The sequence below is a fragment of the Meleagris gallopavo genome, unplaced genomic scaffold (genome assembly GCF_000146605.3).
Source record: "Meleagris gallopavo isolate NT-WF06-2002-E0010 breed Aviagen turkey brand Nicholas breeding stock unplaced genomic scaffold, Turkey_5.1 ChrUn_random_7180001957942, whole genome shotgun sequence".
Taxonomy (NCBI): Eukaryota; Metazoa; Chordata; class Aves; order Galliformes; family Phasianidae; genus Meleagris; species Meleagris gallopavo.
In genome coordinates this window covers 50,376-73,788 of record NW_011217780.1, presented here as the reverse complement: position 1 = coordinate 73,788, position 23,413 = coordinate 50,376, and the positions used below count along the sequence as shown (strand labels likewise).

Sequence of the window (23,413 nt, the reverse complement as noted above, 5' to 3'; positions counted from 1 at the left end):
ACTTACTTCATTTTTAGTGAATCTAATTGTTTTTTTCTGAATTCAGGTTGCAATGTGATGAAGAATGTTTAGCTCTTCAGAGGAACAGGTGGGCAACAACTTCACTTGCCTTTTTCTGAAAGGCACCATATGTTTCTTCCACACAGACTTCCAGCCACTCTGCTTTAAGCATGTAATGTTGTGTGGGGTTGTTCTGGCCGAAGTACAGGGCTTCATCCCGTTGGCCCTTCGATAATGTCTATCCAGATCACTCTGAAGTGCCTATCTACTACCCACAGGCAGATCAACACTTCCTTCCAACTTGGTGTCATCTGTAAACTTACTGAGGGTGCACTCAGTGCCCTCGTCCAAGCCATCAATAAAGATAAACAAGACAGTCTTACCACTGATATGGGGAGCACCACGTGTGATCAGTTGCCAGTTGGATTTTACAGCATTCACCACCAACAGGGATCTGTATTGAGCTGAGATTTAACAGTACAGTATATTGAAGAGTCCTAAATATTAGTATCAAACATATAAAATCTGATCTTTTATATGTTGTTTATTCGTATTAGTAACTCATCTCAACTCTTCAGTGAGAAAATGTTTCAGGTTGATTTTTTTTTTGTTGTTTATGTGTGATGTTTTCGCTTTTTTTCTCTCCTACTGTTGAATTTAGGCGCCTTGCCGATGCTCTTGAAATAGACGATAATTCTGACCCTTTTAACACTCGTTCTTCTGGACCAAAGTACAGTGACCTCTTAAAAGAAGATGCCAGGTATGTGTTTTGATGATGATGGGTGTTGTAGATAAACAGTTCAGAGAGCAAGATGGAAAATAGATCATGATTCTACTATCTTTCAGAAACCAAGATACAGATTTTCACTTCCTTACTACGTCAAATATCTTGCACATATTTCCCGCATGTATACTCTTTTTCTTTTGAGTACAATCAAATCTCACCTAGCCTGCACCTTGCTACATTAAACCAACATCTTTGGTTTCATGTTTTTCAAATTACTTCTATTTTCTTGTCCGCTATTCTCTACACAGACTGCAGTGTTTAGAATTGACCAGAATCCTGTATTTTATTTCAGATGTCTTAAAAAATAGTTGTAATACTTCTTTGTTCCCTTCATGAAAGTATTTATGTTGATTCATTCTACAGTTTTACTTGCATTCCCCTCTTAGCTGCTTTATATTTGTGAATTGATTCTCAAAATAAAGCACTCAGGCCATTCTTCTCATTGAGTCTTGGCCCTAAGCAAAAGATTTTGTTAGTCTCAAAGGATACTGCACACTGATCTATTGAATTTAATTTATCTTGCTATAGTTTGCAATGTAAATTAGTTTCTCCCTGAATTAACAGATCTACATTTACGTCAGCAGCAAACTTCAAACTGTAGATCTAAGGCTTTAATGTTTTCTTTCTTGATCACTCTTGATGGTCTTTCATCAGTTGGTGAAACATTTGACTTTCCTCCGAATGGCAAAATCTACGAAGTATGCAAGTTACAGAATTTTTTTCTGGCAGCTCAGAATTCTCTGTAAGTTCTGACAAGTGGAATGACTTGCAACAGGCTTCATTCTCCTCAGCCTAATCATGGAATCACCAAGGTTGAAAAAGATCTCCAGGATCATCCAGTCCAACCGTCCACCTATCACCAATTTTCCACTAAACCACGTTCCTCAGTACAACATTTAAACATTTCTTGAGCACCTCCAGAGATGGTGACTCCATCATCTCCCTGGAGAGCCTGTTCCAGTGCCTGTCCCCTCTTTCAGAGAAGATGATCCAACCTGAATGTCCCCTGGCACAACTTGAGGCCTTTCCTTCTAATCCTGTCACTAGTTACCTGGGAGGAAAGGCCGATGCTCTCTTTGCCACAGCCTCTCTTCAGGTAGTTGTAGAGAGCAATAAGTTCCCATCTGAACCTCCTCTTCTCCAATGACCTTCTAATGGATTTGTTATTCTTGGCTTTTCAGAATTTTTGCCAGTATCAGAGTCTGCCAGTGTTGCTTGTTAACCCCATGCTTCTTTCCACCCTTCAATGTAAGTTCATGCTTTTCTGTAGCTTGGAGTACAGAATGTACTTCCTTGCATATTGACCTGGCACTCCCCTTTATTTATTAAGTTAAAACAGTTTCATGAAGCTTGCTGCCAAACTTGGATAGACAAAACTATGCAGAATTGAGAGGAGACTTTTTTCATCACAGCTTCATCTCATAACATCAAAGGAAAACTTGAAACTCTAAAGGAAATCTTGCTTTGTCAGCCTTAGTGGCAGAGGTGTGAACAGTCTGAAATTAGCCTGATTACAATCCCCCTGCCAGAGCAGGAACACCTAGATGAGGTCCCACAAGAACTTGAGGCGGGTTTTGAATGCCTTCAGAGAAGGAGACCCCACAAGCTCTCTGGGCAGCCTGGTCCAGTGTTCTGTTATCCTCACCGTGAAGTTTTTCTCATATTCACGTAGAACCTCCTGTGTTCCAGCTTGCACCCGTTGCCCCTTGTCCCATCACTGGATGTCACTGAGAAGAGCCTGGCTCCATCCTCCTGACGCTCACCCTTTACATATTTATAAGCATTAATGAGGACACCCCTCAGTCTTCTCCCAGCTAAAGAGACCCAGCTCCCTCAGCCCCTCCTCGTAAGGGAGATGCTCCACGCCCTTAATCGCCTTTGTGGCTCTGTGCTGGATTCTCTCAAGCAGTTCCCTGCCCTTGAACTGACACCATACTCCAGATGTGGTCTCACCAGGACAGAGTAGAGGGGGAGGAGAACCTCTCTGGACCTTCTAACCACACCCCTTCTAATACACCCCAGGGTGCCATCGGCCTTCTTGGCCACAAGGGTACAGTGCTGGCTCGTGGTCATCCTGCTGTCCACAGGACGCCCAGGTCCCTTTCCCTGTTCTGCACTCCAGCAGGTCAGTCCCCAACCCATACTGGTACCTGGGGTTGTTCTTGCCCAGAAGCAAGACTCTACATTGCCCTTGTAATGAAACATAAAATTTCTCCCTGCCCAACTCACCAGCCTGTCTAGGTCTTGCTGGATGGTAGCCCAGCCTTCTGGCATGTCATTCTTCCTAGTTTTGTGTCATCAGCAAATGACAGTAAGTAACAGGCCAAAAAGGTAGTGAGGTCCAGCTTTTGCTTTTTAAGGAAGTAGTAAAACTGTGGGTTTTAGATGATGCCCATTAAATTAGTTTCTGTTCAGCTCATCTCACCAATTCATTCAAACTGCAGAGAATTAACATTCTCTCAGTCAGCTCGTAAAATCTCCTTTTTTCCCTGAGTACTTCAGTCTTGACTGTCTTGGAATTGCTTTTTGAAAGAATGCTCATTTGGTTTAATACTGCTGGTCACTTTCAGTTAATAACTCTTTTTAGAGGCTTTTTTTTTTTTTAAAGACGTTTCAGGTGCTTATAGACCATCTCATTGGACTGCTGTTTCCATTTTCTTTTTTTCTGTGGACATTTTATTTTAAAATTTGAATGTTCATGGCTGTCATTTAATTCAGTATTTACTTTCTGACTCTCTGGATTTAAGTATGTCCTGAATAGATAATTTTTATTTATTTATTTTTAGCTACTGATTTTTGTGTTAGCATTTTTTTCAAAATCTCATGCTGCATGTGCTGACTTTGTTTCATAGATAGGTGTCTGGAGTGACCTTTATTTTTAACTCTGAAGGTCAAATTTGGCACTCTGTTTTTTGGAATTCTCTGAGTCGTGTAATACTTTTCTCAAGTGAAGATTCAAGATTTCTGATAACTCCATTCAATGTGGTATTCACTTGATGAATGGGACCTGTTATAAAACATGGAAAGTTTTCCAGTGATAGGCTGAGTCCATTTTAGCATCTGAGTCCATTGATCTGTGATTTTGGTAGACAAGCGACTCAACGTTGTCATCTTTCATATTTGCTTGAGACCACTTGATCCTTTGATCAGACCTTCACTTCAGCACCTAGCCTTGTAGGGCATCCATGTCTTGTCTGTTGAAATGCAGACGTAATTCACGAAATAATGTTGTCTTGCTCTGAAGTGGTGCCTTTGAAGAAGAAACTTTATTTACTGCTAACTTTGAGATAGGAAATCTTCAGGTACCCTTTTTCTGTGTGAAGATGATGTGCTGACAAATGTTAACCTTACTTTTGAAGTTAGTTTACCTGCTCATTTAAACAGAGAGTGTAAAGCTCACTCTGACAGATTCAATCTACTGTGATTAATTAGGGTAAACTAATTACAAAAATCTTTAATATATCATATCAAGAATATTTTGTTTCCTTGCAGTTAGTCTTATTCTTCTATTGTTTTCATAATTCACCAGCCAGTGCACTTTTTTTCTGTCTTGGAAAAGAATTTCACTCTTTAAAACCAATACTTGTTTTTATGTCTAATCATGTAATACACGTGAATTGCCATAATGACAAGTAGTTGAAAAACACTGAAATGACAAATTTAAAACCTTCATTTTACTGATCTGAAAATTCAGAGTTGTATTGTCAGACAGTTGTGCTGTATTGTAGAATTCTGTGCTGTCTTCCAAGGCTTGGAGGGAAAATAATTCAAGATTTTCATAGTAATGATGACATAAATGAACATTTTAAAATGCCAATCGAGTTGTGTATAAACTGAAGTGCAGTCTAAACTCTTGTATTTGCCTCAGTTAATTGAGATCTTTAATTTTGTGGTTGGTAAAAATGTTAAAAAAATAAAGTCGTTGTACATTCAGTTGCCTCATTTACCTAGTATATTGTTCTTGCAGGAAAGACTTAAAATTTGTCAGCGATGTTGAGAAGGAGATGAGAATGCTTGTGGAAGCTGTGAATAAGGTCAGTACTTGCGTGTTCCTTGAGTTATTAAAAGGAGCAGTTTCCTCCAGATTGGGAGGAATCTGAATAATGTTCACTAAGCTTTAGCGTTAGTAGTAAGAATTAACACTAAATATTTTTTTACTCTATTAGAATGCGTATTTTTAATTATAAACAAAGTTAGGATGCACAGTATTGGAATCACTTCTGTCACAGCAAAGTAGTAGTTTGTTTTTTTGTTTTGTTTATATTAAGGTTCAAGTAGTTCCAGACTTCAGTGCATCAGTGCAAAAGGAGAGAGTCCAGTGTGGAGTCTTGTAAAGATTACTAGGGGACTGGAACATCTCTTAGGAGGAAAGGCTGAGAGACTTGGGACTTCTTAGCCTTGAGAAAACCCTTGAGGGTGGGGGATCCAGTCAACACTTAAAAATATCTAAAGGGCAGATGTCCAGTAAGTAGATGGGTATTCGAAACTTGCTTTTCTTTGTAGCCTACTCTAGGCTTTAGCAGGGGGATTGGACTCAATGATCTCCAGAGGTCAGAGATTCAGATTTTTGAGAATGAAAGCCCTAGGTTCTTCTTGTCCCTGTTGCAGAAGTTGCTTACAGATCTATAGATGCTTTCCAGCATCTGATGTATGTAGTAGTCCTCCTCTTTCTAGAAGGAAACTTGGATTCAGCGACAGTTATCTGGAAGACTCCAGCATACCTAGAGAGGTCTATTCTACAGACAAAATCATAGGCTTTTAGTAAAAGCAAAATTCTCCCTTCAGGCCTCCATGAACAAAGCAGCCAGAAACAGTGATCTGCAGAACCGGAACATTAGCTCTTTAACTCCCACTGCTTTACATGATGTTATGGTGTGGAATACCAACAACAAAAATCAAAAAACCATGACAGTAAACGACTGTTAAGATTCTATAAAACAGGTTGAGTATCTAATGAAAGTGTGTAATGCAGAAGAGAATGAAAAGTGTAAAACAAATCAGTCATGACAATACTTTCCCTATCTGACCTAGAGGATCATAGAATCATTAAAGTTCAAAAAGATCTCTAAGACCGTTTAGTCCAACTGTCCACCTACCACTAATATTGTGCACTAAACAGTGTTCCTAAGTACTGCATCTACCCTTTCCTTAAACACCTCCAGGGACAATGACTCAACCAGCTCCCTGGGCTCCCTGTTCCAGTGCCTGACCACTCTTTCAAAGACATTTTTCCTCATATCCAGCCTGAACCTCCCCTCAAGGTGCAACTTGATGTCCCTCTAGTCCTATTGCTTGTTACGTGGGGGAGGAGGCTGACCTCCACCTCACTACAACCTCCCTTCAGGTAGTTGTGGAGAATAAGTTTTCAGCTGAGCCTCCTCCAGACTAACCAGTCATAGTTCCCTCAGCTTGTTGTGCTCCAGACCCCTCACCTGTTTTATTGCCCTTCTCTGGACACGCTCAAGGGCTTCAATGTCTTTCTTGTAGTGAGGAGCCCAAAACTGAACGCAGCACTCAGTGCTCAAGGTGTGGCCTCACCAGATGTGAACGGGGGGGACAGTCACCTCCGTGGTCCTGCTGGCTGTGCTGTTTGTGATACAGGCCAGGATGTCATTAGTCGTCTTGGCCACCTGGGCACACTGCTGGCTCATGTTTAGCAGTGTCAACCAACACCCCAAAATCCTTTTCCTCTGTGCAGCTTTTCAGTCGCTGCTCCAAGTTGCTACCTCCCAACTTGGTGTCACCTGCAGATTCCCTGAGGGTGCACTCAGTCCCGTCATCCAGGTTGTCAGTGAAGATACTGAACAACATGGACCCCAGTAATGACTCCCTGGGGAACACTTTCCATGACTGGTTGCCAGCCAGATTTAACTCCATTTAACTTCACCACTCTCCTGGCCCAACCAGCCAGCCAGTTCTTAACCCAGCAAAGAGTGTACCTTTGGGCTGCCAGCTTCTCCAGGAGAATACTGCACGAGACAGCATCAAGGGCTTTGTTTAAGTCTAAGTATGCTATGACAGCAGCCTTTCCCTCATCTGTCAGGTAGGTCATCTGGTCACAGAAGGAGATCCGGCTGATCAGGCAGGACCTGCCTTTCACGAATCCATGGTGGCTAGGCCTGATCGCCCGGTTGTCTTACAGAAGCCGTGTGATCTCCCTCAGGGTGACCTGTTCCATAACCTTCCCTGACACTGAGGTCAGGCTGAAAGGCCTGTAATTCTCTGGATTCTCGTTACAACCCTTCTTATAGATGGGGATCACATTAGCAGGTCTCCTGTTAAAGTTCCTCATCTGGAACTTTCCTGGTTGACGAGGACCACTGATAGATGGAAAGTTGCTTGGCCGTCGCCTCTGACAGCTGCCTCAGCACCTCTGGGTAGATCCCATCTGGCCTCATGAACTTGCGACAGTCCAGATGGAGTAGCAGGTCTCCTGACTGTTTCCACCTGAATGATGAGGTGTTTATTCTGCTCCCCACCCCAGAGTCCTGGTCAGGAGGCTGTGTACCCCAAGGATAACTGATCTGACTCTTAAGGACAGAGACAAGGAAGGTATTGAGAGCCTCAACATTTTTCCTTATCCTCAGTGGTTCATTCTCCCCGTCGTTTCGAGTAAAGGATATTTCTTCATTCTCCTCTTACTGTTAATATTATTTGTGAAAATATTTTTTGTTGTCCATTACTGCAGTGGCCTGGTTGAGCTCACATTAGGTTTAGCCTTTCTGATTTTCTCCCTTCATACTTCCTTGTACTCTCCCCAGGTTGCCTGTCCTTTCTTCCCCAGGAGGTAAACACTTTTTTTCTTTCTTTCCTGGAGTCTCAGTGAAGTTCCCTGTTCAACCATACTGGTCTTTCCCACAGACTCATCTCATGGCACATAGGGACAGCCTGCTCCTGTGCCTTCAAGACTTGCTCCCAAGGGACCTTCCCTACCAATATCTTGAACAGATCCAGGTCTGCCCTCTTGAAGTCCAGCATAGCAGTTTTGCTGACCCCTGTTCTGCCTTCACCAAGGATTGAGAACTCATCGCTCTGCCCAAGACAGCTCCCACCACCACATAAAAGGCAAATTGCTCTCTGTTTAAGTTTCTGTCGTGATCAAGTTGAACAGTGTAGAGTCACTTGGCAGAGTTCTGCACAATCCTGCACTTCACACTGTTGCTATTTTGCAAGGTGAAAGTAATCCCCAAGAGACAAATCATGTTTCAAAGGTTTCTTTTCTGAACAACAAGGATGAGTGACAGAATTCTTAGGCTTTGGAGTCTATATCATACACGTGCAGGCTAAATATTCTTCTTTCGTGAAGTCCTTAGAAGGCAAATCAAAGAGTTACCTGAGAAGTTCCATCAGAATATTTAATGTATGAGGGCTGCTCCAAAAGTAATGCCTCCTATTTTATTATGTTGGAAGATGCATTGCAGTTCCACCTCAAGTTATGGCAAATAATTTTATGCACTTTGATACACTGGATAAATACAGTCTTGTGAACAGAGAAAAATATGCATCTGTACTTTCCATTCTGATAAAGGAATTTGAGAACAGGTTTCAAGATTGCCAAAAATATCATGGCTTTTTTTTTTTTTTTAATATTTGCAGCTCCATTTTTGGTCAACATAAATACGTTACCTGCATGTTTTCAAATGGAATTTATATGGTTACAATCATATATTTAACTTAAAACTTTGGTCATATCTCTTTACTTTTATAAGACCTATCTTAACAGAGGAAAACGTTCCTCATTTTGCAATCACACCGTATTCACATCTTCACTTTTTGGCAGTACATACATTTGTGAACAACTATTTTCAAGAATGAAGTACAGGAAGAGTAAAATTTCATCAAAAATCTCTGATGATCACTTTGATAACTCATTAAAATTGCAATCACTTCCATCAAATCAGTGATTGATGTATTAGATAAACAAGGTCAGATATCCCACTAGTTTTGTGGTTTTTGTTGCTTTTTTGTTTTAATAAAAAATATTGAAGGTTAAAGTAAGTTTTGTTCCTTATGTACATTGAACATACTATACATTTTACAAAGGCTTCTCCAGAAGTAATGCCTTCTATTTTGCTATGTTTACTATTTTACTATGTTTTACTATGTTGGGCCACGGCATCAGAGGCAGATGTTGGTGGAATGGCAATAGAGGTCGAACCTTCCTGCCAATATTCCCTTACATTTAATTGCCATGCAGCAGAGGACAGCAAGGGGGCAGTCTGGCTGACGTGGAAGTGTATATGAACAAGGGGATGGAACTGAGTTCGTCTGTGCAGAAAAAATTGCTCCCATTGACAGTCATCAACACCTGCTGAACATTTATGGAGACCAAACAGTGCATGTGACTTTGGTAGTGGTGTGTCTCAGCAGTGGTAACAATGACAGTGGGTTATCTCCCCGGTACAAATTTTTATGAGCGCAGCAAGCAGGCTCTGGTTTGTCACTGGCAAAAATGCATAGCTAATGGTGATGACTGTGTTGAGCAGTAGTGTTTTGTAGCTGAGAATTTACTCTATCAAATAGTGTGATTGTGCCCTTTGTATCTTTAGTAGTTTCCATGGAAATAGGAGGCATTACTTTCGGAGTGATTGTGGACAAGACAATTCCTGTCCACTCTGTGCATTCCAGGCAAGCCAAAAGGTTAGACACCCATGTCCTAAATCCTTTCTGGTTGAAGATGTGCCTTACATTCTTTATTTCTAAATGTAGAGCTTACTCTCTTGTATTAAAAGGGTTTGGCATGTTAGCCTATCAGATGTTCAGGTAGCTCTGCCTATGTCAGTACTATCTCTTGTACACATTACTGTTACGTATATTTACATCTGCTTTGATTTGTTTATGTTTTTGCACTGTTGGATACAACTTCAACTTAACTGGATAAATGAGCAATAAAAAGGATTTCTATTCTTTTCCTTATTTTCTGAATGGTCACTCTACACGTTAATACAGTTAAACTCATCTGCCATTCTATGACTTTGCTTGCCTCATGAACGTCTGTTCCCCTAGATTCACCTGTATGCACGAATCTGGTACAGCTGAGTTGACACTGCTATTGTATATAAGCAGACAAGCCAGAAAATATTTGTATCATCCAGGTCTGTCCGCATATAGGAAGAAATTCTGATGTTTTTTTTTCCTGAGCCCAGAATTACTACGACTTTTCTAAAGGAAGTAATAAATAGGTGCAGAATTTGTAGAGTTCGCTTCATCTAAACGTTTGTCTAGAACCTGTATGTGTTGTAGTTGGTAGGTAGTTTAATGTTGTTACTGATAAGTAAAGATTCTATCCTGATTGCATATAATTACTCTTAAAAGTAATGAGCATGGAAAAGAGTGACCACAATTTCAGATCTGTTTACTATTCATAATTTAGCTACTGAACAGTTTGAGAGGAGGCAGATATTTCTGTGTGGTGATTTCTGCAGTTTAAATAATTTTGAAGAGCATTTATTCTTTTGCTTAATGTAACTAGTTAAAATTTAAAATAATAGTTTCCAAATAAATAAATAAAGAGTGCACAGTGCTGCATCAAAGTTACTTCTGGCAGTACCAAATCAGACTTGAACTAACATTTGTGTGTAGTTTAAGATTTATCAAAATTGTCCTTTTATTAGATTCTGAAGTGAGCTTTTCTGCATCTTAGTGACTTAGAAAAGACTTCTCATGTCATCTGTAACATGCCAACTTTTTGATGTCATTCTCAGTAATTCTCACTGTGTAAGCCAGAGGTATATTAATCAAATGTTTGTATTTGAATGTCTAGTATAGGTTGTCAGAAAACGTCCCAGAATCATTCAGGGACCTAGAGAAGTCATCTAGTGCAAACTCCTCCTTGTAGCAGGAACCAACAGTAAAGTCAGATCAGGTTGTTCAAATTCTGAAAAGCTTTCTGAAATTGGCTGCTCCTAAGGACCTTCTACTTCATGTGCCTAAAATGCTTTCTGCAGATGATCAGTCTGTAGTTCTTGTTGTCATTCTCGTTCTTCCTGAGCCTAGGCACAACAGTGGGTTTTTTTCTAGTCATTAGGTTCATACCGAATACTCCACAACCTTTCAAAGATGATTCTGGTCTCTTAGTGTCATTAAATGCCCTGCATCCAGTTCTGCAAACTTGTTCAGGTTCAGAATTCTCTAGCAATCCCTGACTCAAACTTTGTTTGAAACTGGTAGTTTATCTTCCCCTTGAATCCTGTCTGTAGGCCTAAAATCCTGTGATACCTTTAGGTGACAAATTAGGCAAAGGCAAAACAGGGTGTTTTGAGTCATTGAAGCAGACCGAAGTATTGAGTACCTTGTATGATGTTACTACGTCACACCACCCATTAGGAGGGAGGGACAATTAAAAAAAAAAATTATTATTATTATTTTTTTATGTAGCAGCCAGCGTCAGATCAAACATCAGTCTTGGTTAACTGAAACTAAAACTACTTTAATGATATAGTCTGTAATGATAAAGTCTATAATGATAGACTTTATTACATGGCAGATTTTGCAGATGAACAGCTGCTTTGGTACAGGCAAGTGATAACTAAATCTGATGCCTTTATAGCAGTACCTGCATTGTAAGAAAGCAATCTGAAAAAGAAAAATTCAGAAAAAAATATCCTGCTTCTTTGGGGTGTAAGGAGAGAGGATGTATTCAGAATTTGTACATACATACATGTGTTAATGCTTTGAGGTGAGAACTAAATTGTCGTTTTCAGATGAGTTTTTATCAATACTGATTTATTAGCATTCTGTTGTAGTACTTTTTGTCACAGTGGCAAAATTTACAAGGTAGAAGCAGTCTTTCTCATTTCACTGTTCCCTCCTCATGCCCTACCTTTCTTTGCTAAAGGGAAACCTTATTGTATTTTGTTTTTTCTTTTGACTTCAGGGCAAGTACACAAAGAAGAGTCATTGTTACCCACCAATGAACAGAGATCACCGCAGAATCATCCACGAACTAGCTCAGGTTTATGGCATTGAAAGTGTGAGCTATGACAACGAGCCAAAGCGTAATGTTGTTATCACTGCAGTCAAGTATGTAATTAATTCTGTTTTCTAGAAATGAATGTATTGTGTATGATTTATCACTTAATTGGATGATTTTATTTGCAATGCAATTTGCAACGCAGTAGTTTCTGTTAAAAATTTTAAATGCAGTTTTAAATTGATAATTTGATAAGACTTCTTTTTCTCATCATCGAGCACATCTTCAGGAAAACCCAGATTAAAAATAAGAAAGCAAGGAAAACAACATTTTTAAAACTTGTCTCAGCACTAACTTTCTTTTTGTCGTGAGCTAAATTTGAGAGAAGTGTCAAAGATAATAGATGTAATAAATTTTCATTAAAATTAACAGCTGGATAGAGAATTCACTCCTAAATTTGCACCTCTTTGCAGAAGCTTGCTACTGGAACTTATTTGCTCCATCTGAATCTGCCACAGGAATTCCTATCCTCTCTCAAGACAAAAGACAAAAAGGGAGATGGAGTTACTGCAAGAGATTTCTAAGCAAAACTGGAGATACTTGGAGAGGGCCTGTAAAAGGAGGTTCATAGTAGAAGAAGTGAAGCAAGATTATTGTATTGGAGAGAGCATGATTTTCTTGATTCTGTTATCACTGAGTGGTTTATTTAGTTTAACAATATCTGTTTTTAGTTTAGAACTGTCAAATTGTGGTTCTTTGACAACCAGTTTAACTAGTTTTTAACTAGATATTGACTCTAGTTAATAATAAAAGATATATAATAATAATTTTTTTCACCTTTCCTGCTATTAGAGTGCCATTACTTGCTTCTGAGGCTGCTGATGGTTTGGTAGCGTAGCTAGAATCTTGAGTACTTTCAATGGAGTTGGGACATTTCTGTAAGATTTCCCTCCATGAACCCACGTTTGTGCTAAAGGAGGTTGATAAGATAAAGCTTACTTAAGAAAAAGGAAAGAAGCTAGGGGATGATGAGAAATTAATGCAGAAGTGGATAAAGTGTTAGAGAAAGGAATGGGATAGGTGACAATGCTTTAAAAGCAAAGATGTCATATGCTGCAAATTTAGCATGGGAAGACTTCTGTGGTGTTAGGAAAAGTTGCACACTTGGTCCTTCCCACGTGTTGTTAGGGAAGAGCATGCAGTGCAGAATGAACGTTTTACTTCTGATGTTCTTAATGACAGTGAGTGCTCTACTGGGAATATTTTTCAGCTGTCTAGCAATGTTTCTTCAGTGGATTCATCCAAAAGTTATTTTCACTGTCTTTTCCTTTGTTCTCTTCAAGACATTAAAAGTCATTGACACCTCAGACAAGTGATAGCTCAAGTTTCAAATTTAAGTATTTCACAACAGCTTCTTCTGCAGGACTTATAGTCAACAGAAAGCTCAACTGGTTTTATTCAATTTCTTACATCTTGTTCTTAGTATTCCCTTACCCGTGGCTTCTCTGCCCTATTTATTTCCATGGAAACTACTAAAGATACAGAGGCACAGTAATGCTATTTGTAGAGCAAATTCTCAGCTACAAAACACTGTTTTTCAGCACGGTCACCACCATTAGCTATGCATTTTTACCAGCAATGAACAAAAGCTTGCTTGCATCGTAAAGACTGTAGCAGTGGCAGTAACCCCCTGTCACCACTGCTGAAACACACCTTCCACTACCTCACTGTGTAACATCCACAATTTGATCTTCAGAAATGTTCAGCTAGCATCAGTGAATGCCAGTGGGTGCATTTTATCCTCACTGAGGAATTAATTTCCACCCCTTTGCTTCATATGCACATCTATGTCAGATGCCATTTTGTCAGACTGCCCCTTTGCCTACCATCTGTCACACAACAACAAAACGTAGTGGAATATTGGCAGGAGGTTCAACCTCTACTGCTATCCCACCAACATCTGCCTCTAATATCATGGGCCAACATAATAAAATAGGAAACGCTACTTTTGGAGCAGTCTTCATATAAGAGTGTTAAAAGTAGTAAGAGATACAGATTAACTTTTTGGAAATAGTACTGGAGAGTTATCACTAAATTGTCTGAAATCATAGCCCAAGTACAGAATCCTCTCTCTTTTTTCTCTTGTCAGAAAAGATAACAGGCACAAATAAAATTATCAGGAAGAAGGTTCATACAGTATATAACAACTGTGGAATGGGTTTCCCAGAAAGTCAGTGACTTACTATATATGGAAGTAAACAACCTTAGAATGTATATATGTTCATTGAAAATATCATTATTAATCCTATATTTTATTTGTGTGTATGCTAGTGGTTTCAAATGCAATGGTACTTTTGAGAATAGAAGTATGGGAAAGGCTAACGTTACATTAAATGATAAAGTCATAAATAGGCATTCAAAGAGATGCTTCTTCCCAGTGGGAAAGAGGAGGCTGAGGGGACACCTTATTGCTCTCTTCCCACAGCTGAAAGGTGATTGCAACAAGAGTGAGGCATCTTCTCATTGCTGGCAGGACAAGGGGAAATGGCCTTAAGTTCCTCCAGGGGAGGTTCAGGTTGGATGGCAGGACAAACTTCTTTACAGAAAGGGTTGTTAAGCACTGGAATAGGCTCCCAGGGGAGGTGGTTGATCACCCTCCCTGGGTGTGTTCAAAAACCATTTGATGTGGTGCTCAGGGGCATAATTTAGTGGAGGGTTGTTAAATTTGGGGTAGGATGGTTAGGTTGTGGTTGGACTTGATGATCTTGAAGGTCTTTTCCAACCTGAGCAATTCTATGATTTTGATTAAGTAATGAATGTAATGTAAATAGGAGGACAAGAAGTAGCATTTATTCACCTATTCTGAAATGGAGAGGCCAAGCTAATTTACTCTCCATCTAAAAGGTAACTAGCAGATGGTATTTAGAGGAAATTCTACATCACAGAAGGCATTTATACATTCCTTAGAGGAGGAGGCATTCATATAGAAATAGGAAAGTATTGTAGTTTAGTGTACGATGACTGCTAAATAGTTTGGTCTTAAAATGCCAGTAGTTTGCGTTAGGAGGAAGCTGCAAGAAGGGTAAAAAACTGTCCTAGAGAAGGTTTAAGAATTTTAGTTTATTCAGTTTACTAACCCCCCCCCCCCCCCCAATGATGAAGAAGAGTCTGTGAATGGGAAACATGCTGGTAGTGGAAGGTTTGTGAGTCTTGCAGTTAAAAAAGGGTGGCCCTTGCAGTGCAGAATGCTCTTGGGTATATGGTTTAATTTTTAGGTGGTACTGTGTGGAGCCAGGAGTTAGAATCAGTGATCCTTGTGGGTCCTTTCCAACTGATAATATTCTGTGACTCTATGAAAATTAAGTATTTTTATAGATTAAATACAGATATGAGCACTGACATCACAACCACTACTTTTAAACATAATTTTTTTGCCCTAATTTCTTAATGCGTGTAACTTCCTGCTTAACAAAATAACCTTTTGTATTGTTTCTCTAGAGGGAAATCCATTTGTCCAAGCAATACCTTAACTTCTGTGTTGGATAAAGAAATGAAGAGCAGGCCTCCACCTCCTATTCCTCATTACAAACAAACAGATAAGTAAGAAATTTATTTCAAAAATTCTGTGCTCAGTTACTTGAAAGGCTGTTGAACTTCAACTTTATAATCCGCAGGTCTTCACTTTTCCCAAGCCATGTGATACATTGGAGCTTTCAGCCTGCACTAATATGTTCTTCCTATAAGAAGTAAACATGAAATGAAGTGTAAACAAAATGTAGAGTTGACTATGTGATATAAAAACAGTAATAAAACAAATGTTGTGATCTAATCTTTATGTAAGTACTAGGTAGTTAAGAAGATATGGATGTTAAGAGGCTACGTATTTGAACAGTGAGTATGTGTATTTTTCTCTAGTGAATATAGTAGTCCCACAGCTGGCTAAATGGGAACTATGTTCTTCTCAGATACTGAAAACTACTTAAGATAGAGTATGTAGGGCTTCTTGGTGAATAGTCTAATAGAACAGTCTTTACTTTGTATGATCTGCCAGCTTCAGGCACCTGTAGGCATCTCATAGTTAGGAAAATTTCTAATTGGTGGCTTATTCTTTGTGCATATTTGTCCTTAAGAACTCTTCCCCAAGTTATTTCCAAAATAGCATTTGAATCCTTGTCCTCTGAAAAACTATTTGGAGAAAGGCATAAGTTAATTTTGCATTAGCTATTAAGTAGCACCTTAAATAGATGCTGCTGAAATACATAGTAGACTGTTTTGAGAAAAAATGTAAGTTGCTTTAGAATTCAGCATCTAGAGCAAGCCACACGTCTTAAAAAAAAAAAACAAAACCTGTTTCACTTTGTAACTTAATATGAACTTTCTACAGTTTGTTACCTTTTATTCCCACTTAATTCTGCAGGATTTCTATCTTCAGTGACCTTAGCGAAAGTGAATTACGTAACAAAATTGCAAAGGACTTTCACCATTTATTTTAAACAGAAAGAAAACTTCTTTGGAATTATGTAACAAAATCTGCCATAAGACTTCATACTGTCTTAGGACAAAAGTCTTCACAGTGTTTAGATTTCACGTTCCCATACTGTGGTTTAGCACTGACGGGCAGCTAAGCACCATCGTCCTGCTCTCTCACTCCCCCTCCTCAGGAGGACAGGAGGAGAAAATACAATGGGGAAGGAAAGCTTGTGGACTGAGATAAGGACGAGGAGATCACTCACCGATTACAATCACATGCAAAGCATGTCAGGGGAGGTTAACTGGTCGTCTGTTGATAACAGACTAGAGTAGTGAGAAGTTAAAGGAAGCTAAAACCACCTTCTTCCTTCTATCCGCTTTCTTCTACCTCCGCCCTCTTTTTGGCACGAGGAAATGGGTTGTGCTCAGTTGTATAATCAGTGAATGTATGGACGTTACGATTAAGAAACGTACAAGAAAGCGAGGCTAAACAGGTTATCACACCAAAGAGGAACGGATGGACAGCTTAGCCTTGTCCTGGGCTCACTGAGAAGACTCCAAGAGGAGCAGTCTCCAGAAAAGATCCTTCCCTAGTGGCAGTCAGCACTTAATTAAGTGGGATCTAGGAGAGGTGCAGCCAGGCTCCACCCTTTCCCATTGCACAGGGAACTGCCTTCACCTGTGCTGCCAGGGCTGGCTCAGCGCCCGCCTCAGGTGCTCAGTCCGAGGTTCGGGCCGTGGCTCAGCAGTTCCCACACATCAGTCCATGACGCTTTGTTGTTGCTGCTCCTTCCTCCTCGCTCTCTTCCCCTGCTCCAGCATGGGCTCCCTCCCACGGCACGCAGTCCTTTGTGAACTGATCCATTGGGAGCTTCCCCAGGTTGCAGTTCATCAACTACTGCTCCTGTATGGGTTCATACCGTGGGGTGGAGTCCTTCAGGAATAGACTGACCCACGTGGATCCCCACCAGCAGCAGCTCCTCTGATACCATTTGCTTTTGCACGGGCTACTCTCCACGGGCTGTAGTTCCAGCCCCGAGTCTACTATTGCAGAAGCTCTCTGTAAGCTGCAGTCGCCTGCAGGCCTCATCCACCTGCTCCGCTCTGGGCTGTACCACGTAGGTCTGCTCTGAAGCTGTGCACCGTAAGCTGCAGGAGACAGCCTGCTCCACCGTGCTCCTGTTTTTCGACTGCAAGGAAGCTTCTGTGGCAGCACCTGGAACACCCATCCCTCTCCTCCTCCTTCACCGACTGTACTGACAGCAGGATTGTTTACCTCAGATTTTCTCAGTCCTCTCTTTCAGCTGTTGTCACACAGTATTTTTTCCTTTTCTTAAATATGCTTTTACAGAGGTACGAGCAGCAGTGCTTGTTGGCTCAAATTTGGCAAGCTGCGGTTCCTTTTTGAGCTGGCTGGAACTGACTCTTGTATAATAGCTTCTATTACCTTCTCATCTCTTACAAATGCAGTACCTGCAGTCACCCAGCTACCAAACCTTTGCTACGTAAACCCAATGTGATATTCTTGCTTTTAAAAATGAGCAGATTTGACCAGTGAGCACTACAGAAATATTCCTTTTGCTCTTTCCCTTCTTTTCCATGTTGAAAATTTAATCTTCAATACATTATTGTTTTTGCAATAAGTATTACTAATAAAAGGTAGTTTGTGGTAAAAGCCAAAACGTAATTGATTAATTCAGCCACACATGGATGCATTTAGCTTTCCCAAAAATCACAGTTAAAGGCTTTCTGAAATGATAAGGTATTTTCATTAGAATATAACTCAGAACTGCCGTCTACCGATGCAGTGTGCAAGTGCACACTGAGACATTATGAGAATTTGTGATTTCAGTTCACTTCTGTCTTGTTTTTTGTGCACAGTGAGTAATATCTACTATTCTTATAATTTCAGGAATAGTGGAAGCAGTGGTTTGTCCAAACCATTAAAAGAAGAGCCAATAATTGACTACTTTGATGTCCAGGACTGAAGTCATTGATGCAGAATTACGACACAGAAGCTACAGGTGAAGATACTAAATTACTGCAGAAGGTGCTTTTTGGTTATTTGTCAAATGAGTACTTGTCCAATGTATCCGTGGTTTGACATCTAAGGCTGGATTGCAATACTTTACCTAAGTGCATTGTACCTACCAGTTGTACCATTTTTTTTTGAAAGCTGGGTTGCCTGCACTTTTTTTTAATCTAATATGCTTTCAGAATGATGTGAATTTTCATCAATGCCTTGAAAGTGAAAGAAAATTATCAAATATATTATAAGAATAATAATTCTTACAGATTTATTTTGATGTATCTCATGCAATTTAAAATGAACCAGGAATAATCTGTTAAAAACATTAATGGGAATTCTAAAAACATTTTCTTATGTTATTAATTCACTTCCATGCTAATGTGGTAAATCTGGGGATTTGAGTTACTCTTCTGTGTGCAAGGAAATATGAAACTTAGTCACTAACCATGAATATACACTCTAGATGTCACAAGAGCACAGACTTCTTTTGGTATCTGAAGAAAAAAGATTTGAGGAAGGTGGAAAATTAAGGCTTATTCTGTTGTATCTCAAGTTTGACATTAAAAAAATAGACAAGAAAATTATTGATGCTGTGTTATTTGAGACACTAAACAAGATAATATTTAATATTATTGTTATTTTAGTGTTCTATTTGGTTTATATTTTATTTAGATAAGTTAGTTTGGTGGTCTTGGGGTTTTTTTTTTTTGCATGGTTTTGTTCATGATTTGTATTTTTCTATACTGTGATAGCTCAAGGGAATATGTGGAGTTGAGCTAAGTATGTTTAGAGTCAGAGCAATATTTGTAAAATTTCTAAGAACATTTGTCTCAGCTCTTTGCCAGTGGGTGATATTTCTTGCATGGAAATGCTGTGAATGAAACGCCATGAGTATGTGGTGTAAGAAGCAATGTCACAGATGGTGGATTTGTTCCAGATTAAGAGGTGGGGTGGATGAGAAAACTGTAAGTCTGATCAAAAGTGACACAGCTGTAACTTTTGTTGCCGAGACAATGAAGGCAGCAATCCGTGCTTAGATTCACGTGGTTAATCACGGAACTGCGAACCTCAGATGTGCAGAATTCTGTGGCTACGTTTCATTCTCAGTGTTACAGATTGTGAAACGTGAAACAGCGAGCAGCAAATTCACCACATCTGCCTCCAGGACCTTTTCAGAATTAAAATGCATGTTACTGCAAATTTTTATGCTTATTATTTTGCATAAGACGTCTTAAGTGTTTCTAACTGCCTCAAATGCATATGCCTCTGTTATAAGAACAGTTACCAGAAGGATTCTCAGTTCTTGGGCTTTTAATTTGCATGTAGTGGTTTAAGTTTATTTTCGCATCTTTTGTATTACATTTGGTGGACAGAAATGAAAGATAAATTAACAAAGCCTATAGTGCTCTTATTTTTTTAAGCAAAGTAGTGTTTGATCCTACAAAGTGTACCACTTTGCTATATTCAGGTAAAGGAACAAGTTGTTGGCATCTTTTCAGTAGTTTATTTCTTCAAATCCCATCATTATGAGGAACGTGTCTATTCCCAGTACTGGCAGTACCAGCTCACTGTGGCTGGATAAAGGGTAGTTTTGGTCTAGAAGTCCAGAGCTATGTTAGTATTTCCAAGCCTGTAACTGCCAGCAGGGAGAATGTACGTAGTTACAGTGCCAAGGTTTGTTCTGGACAGGAGCTGTCACATGTCTGGTGAGCTGAAAGTGTATCACATCCCTCTGATGCAGCTATACTGTAGGTATAAAAACGCATCATCAAAAACAAAACCGCCTAATGGATTTGGTTGATATTAAATAGAACGAGGCTGAAGCGTGTTAACTTCTCACCCACGCTGAAGTGAGTACAGCTAATGCTTCTCATCTCTGCTTCTGATTTGAAACACAAAACTTAAAAGGCTTCCATAACATTATGTTCATTTTTTTTAAATCAAGTTACGTCTGACATAAAAATATGAACTTGGTGAGATGCACTTCAGCAGCCAAGTATTCTGCTACTATCTTATTAAAACCCAGGTATCTTTGGCTTCTCAAGTTGAAACTAGTAACTACACTGAATCTGTTCATACTCATCGCTGTACGTCTTAACTGCATGAATATCAAAAATTTTATGTAGATATGTATATTAAACATCTTTAAATCATGGCTGTTGGAGCATATCTGCATCAGGTCATATGTGGAAAAGCATTTGGTTTGAAGTGCGTTTTAATGAGTTGGTCAAACATGATACTACATATCTACCGTGCATCTAGGGAAATGACACCAAAAAGAATAAGTACGGCTGTCTTTCTTCCTAGAATACAGTAGCATGGCCTTACAAAGGAGCTCAGCAATGCATAACAGAGGTGTTTGCTCTGTTCTCATTTGCTTTGGCTGCAATGTCCGTGACTTTCACATGGAATAGTACTAAAGGCTGTAGTTCTGAAATTTATGATAACTCATCTTCTTACTGCACGCGTGCCTCATGGAAATAATTTTCAATTAGCTATTTTGTAACTCCTTCGGCAGACCTTTACACCTTTTATCTGATGGAAAAATGAGTGGATAACAGCAATCTTTGCATCAGTGAAGTCAGTAGCAAAATCTTTACTGACGTCACTGTAACCAAGACTTAAGCTTGAATATACTAACCATTTTCCACACCCTCAGAGTAATGTTGTTTCTTGTAAACCTACTTGATGCAGGTGTTCTGCAATAAGCATCCTTTGAAATAACTTGTGATGTAAGTTAGAATTCATGCAACTTCATGAAGCGCTTTTAAAATTGTGTATAAAATAGATATTTTTGCATTTTGGCTGTGATATTACCTATATTGTTTAATGTGTTTAAAGTGCTCAGAGTATTAACTGCTTGGATTTAACCTAAAATTGTGTAGGATGCTTAAGTAGACCTCAGTACCACCGTTTCTGTGGCACTTCTGTACAATATCTGCCACATAATGAAATAAGCAAAGTAAGAAAAGTGTTTTAGAACAATTGTAAGTTATTTGTTGAAAGATTCTTATTTGACTTGGTTGGGTTTTTGTTTATTTTTTGAAGTTATTGGTGTCAAATGACCTTCTTTATAAAGCTGAAATAAAAGTAAATAGAAAGTTCTGTGCTTTGAATTGTTTGCAATCTCGGTTTTGGTATTTCAGAGTCGCCAGAGTCCCTTCAGGACTTTAATGGGACAGATAACAAATGCCTGTCTGACAGAGTCTCCTCAGGACTTTACTGGACAGTTTCACAAACATTTAAAAAGAACAGATGATTTATGGAAGGGATAGACATAACATATTGGGTATTGCAACTGATAAGTGCTCTAGCTGCCAGTAGTGTGAGTATATGATAATAATGCTAGCAAAATACACGATATCTCAGGTAGTCTTCTCCAAGAGGTGAAATGTAATGCTTAGAAAGAAAGTGTCCCTGTCTTGGTGGAAGAAGAGGAACACAGCTTCCCCTCTCTTAGCTCTCTTCTCTCCTTCAGTCTCTTCTTCTTTCTCTTCCCCTTCTCCACTCTGCTACCCATGACATACTTTCCCTTATCTCCTAAACCTTACTTCTTTCCCATACTGGGGTGATGTTTAACACGATCTGGCAGAGAGTTGAGTACTACAGTCATGTATATTTAGCATGTTCTCCTAAGAGGTCATTGTAATACAAGGGGGGTGTTAACTTTAGTATTAATTTCATGGCTAATGAAGCAAAAAGTCTCACTCCAGACACTGTGGCCTTCAAGATTCTGCTCTGGAGCTGCTTTTCTGCTCATTTCCACAGCCTTCAGACAAAACAGGACTGTTCTGCTGCCACAAGACTCCTACTTTTTATGCCAGTCTCAAGGACTTCTGTCACCAGGGTGTACACAAAGATAAGCAGGCATCAGCATTTTTAATACTCTATGTGAAAATCCCATACCTGCTGCTGCTTGCCCTAGTGAGAGAAAGGAGGGGCAACAGATGTCTCTTGCATGGATATCTACTTTGCTTGCCCTCATACCTTTTTGGGAAATTGTGTTCAGGAACTACCACCCAGAAAACGATTCAGCTTCTAAAGTCCAGTCTTTTGATGTATCCACCTTTTATTCTCTGAAAGTGTAGAAAATTTATTCTAATTCAAGAACTGGAGGGCTGCTTTTATGAGAAGCTGTAATAAAACTAATAACCATTGTAAGAAAAAATGTGTGTTGGTCTGACATTTTTCTGTAGGAGATGAGAAGAAAAGAATTGTCTCTGTTTAAAAATCACACATGTAAGATAAGTTTATATGTTTTACTAGGGAGCATTTTTGAAGAAATCTAAGTTGTGGTGGCAAATAAAAATCCATGGTGAAAACTGGTGTTTGAATGTCAAACAATGTAGTAAGGATTGTACTTTCCATTCAAGGCACTTAAAGGTCTTGTTGTCTTTAACAAGCAATTCAGGGAGTCTCAGACTTTACTGCTTACCTGGTAAGTTAGGTACCTCCTCATAGATAGTAATAAATGCTATTTCAGGAAGTCTTAGCTCAGTGACTCCTGGGTAAGTACTGATCTAGGCTGGTGCTTAAATTCAGTATTTTTGTGTCAAATAAATAGATACCAAACAAGTTTCTAATGAAGTATGTTTGTGTGATTGCTTAGGAAGGACTAGTCGACAACTTCAGTCAGAACTTTTATGCAATTCTAGTAGAGGGTAGTGAGAAGATGAAACAAGACTCCACTGTAGAAGAATGGAAGGAAATGGGCACAAGCTGAAACACAAGAAATAACTGCAAAGTATTTTTTACCATGAAGATGGTAAAACACAGAGTTTGCCCAGAAATGTTCTAGGCTGTCAAGGTCCTGAGCAATCCATTGTAAGTGGACATTCTTTTAGCAGGTAAGTGGACAAGATCTACTCTTGAGATCCCTTCTAAACCGAGTCAGAAAACTTTGGATGGTACATTCAGGATGTCTCTGGTTCTTAGGTACTCACAAGCTCTTCAAAGAAGTCATCTGTGACTTCAAGGACACTACTCCTTGTTCACAGACCTAGTTCCTACGATAGCAGTTCTTAAACTGGAAGGCATTGCATCAACTGAATGCGGGCTTACAAATATAGTGGTCTTACAAGTATCAAATAGCAGACACGAAGACACAGAATGTGTTTACAGTTCAGTGGTTTAGCAAGGAAGAAGATAACAGTGTATTGATTTGGTCCAGCAACTAGAACAAGGTCAGACACAATCTGGCCATCAGCCATCTGGA

General features: G+C 39.4%; 1 protein-coding gene across 1 annotated transcript in view; it reads left to right on the top strand.

Annotated features, from left to right (window-relative positions):
• The window catches only part of NFX1 (nuclear transcription factor, X-box binding 1), a gene marked incomplete at its 5' end in the record, with an annotated part of 72,097 nt that extends 50,783 nt beyond the window's left edge, over window positions 1-21,314 (top strand). Inside the window, 6 exon segments of the mRNA XM_031557807.1 lie at window positions 47-88; window positions 662-760; window positions 4,755-4,821; window positions 11,664-11,809; window positions 15,198-15,299; window positions 18,082-21,314. Of these exon segments, the coding sequence (XP_031413667.1) occupies window positions 47-88; window positions 662-760; window positions 4,755-4,821; window positions 11,664-11,809; window positions 15,198-15,299; window positions 18,082-18,157 (532 nt within the window).
• Window positions 21,315-23,413: the final 2,099 nt, after the last annotated feature.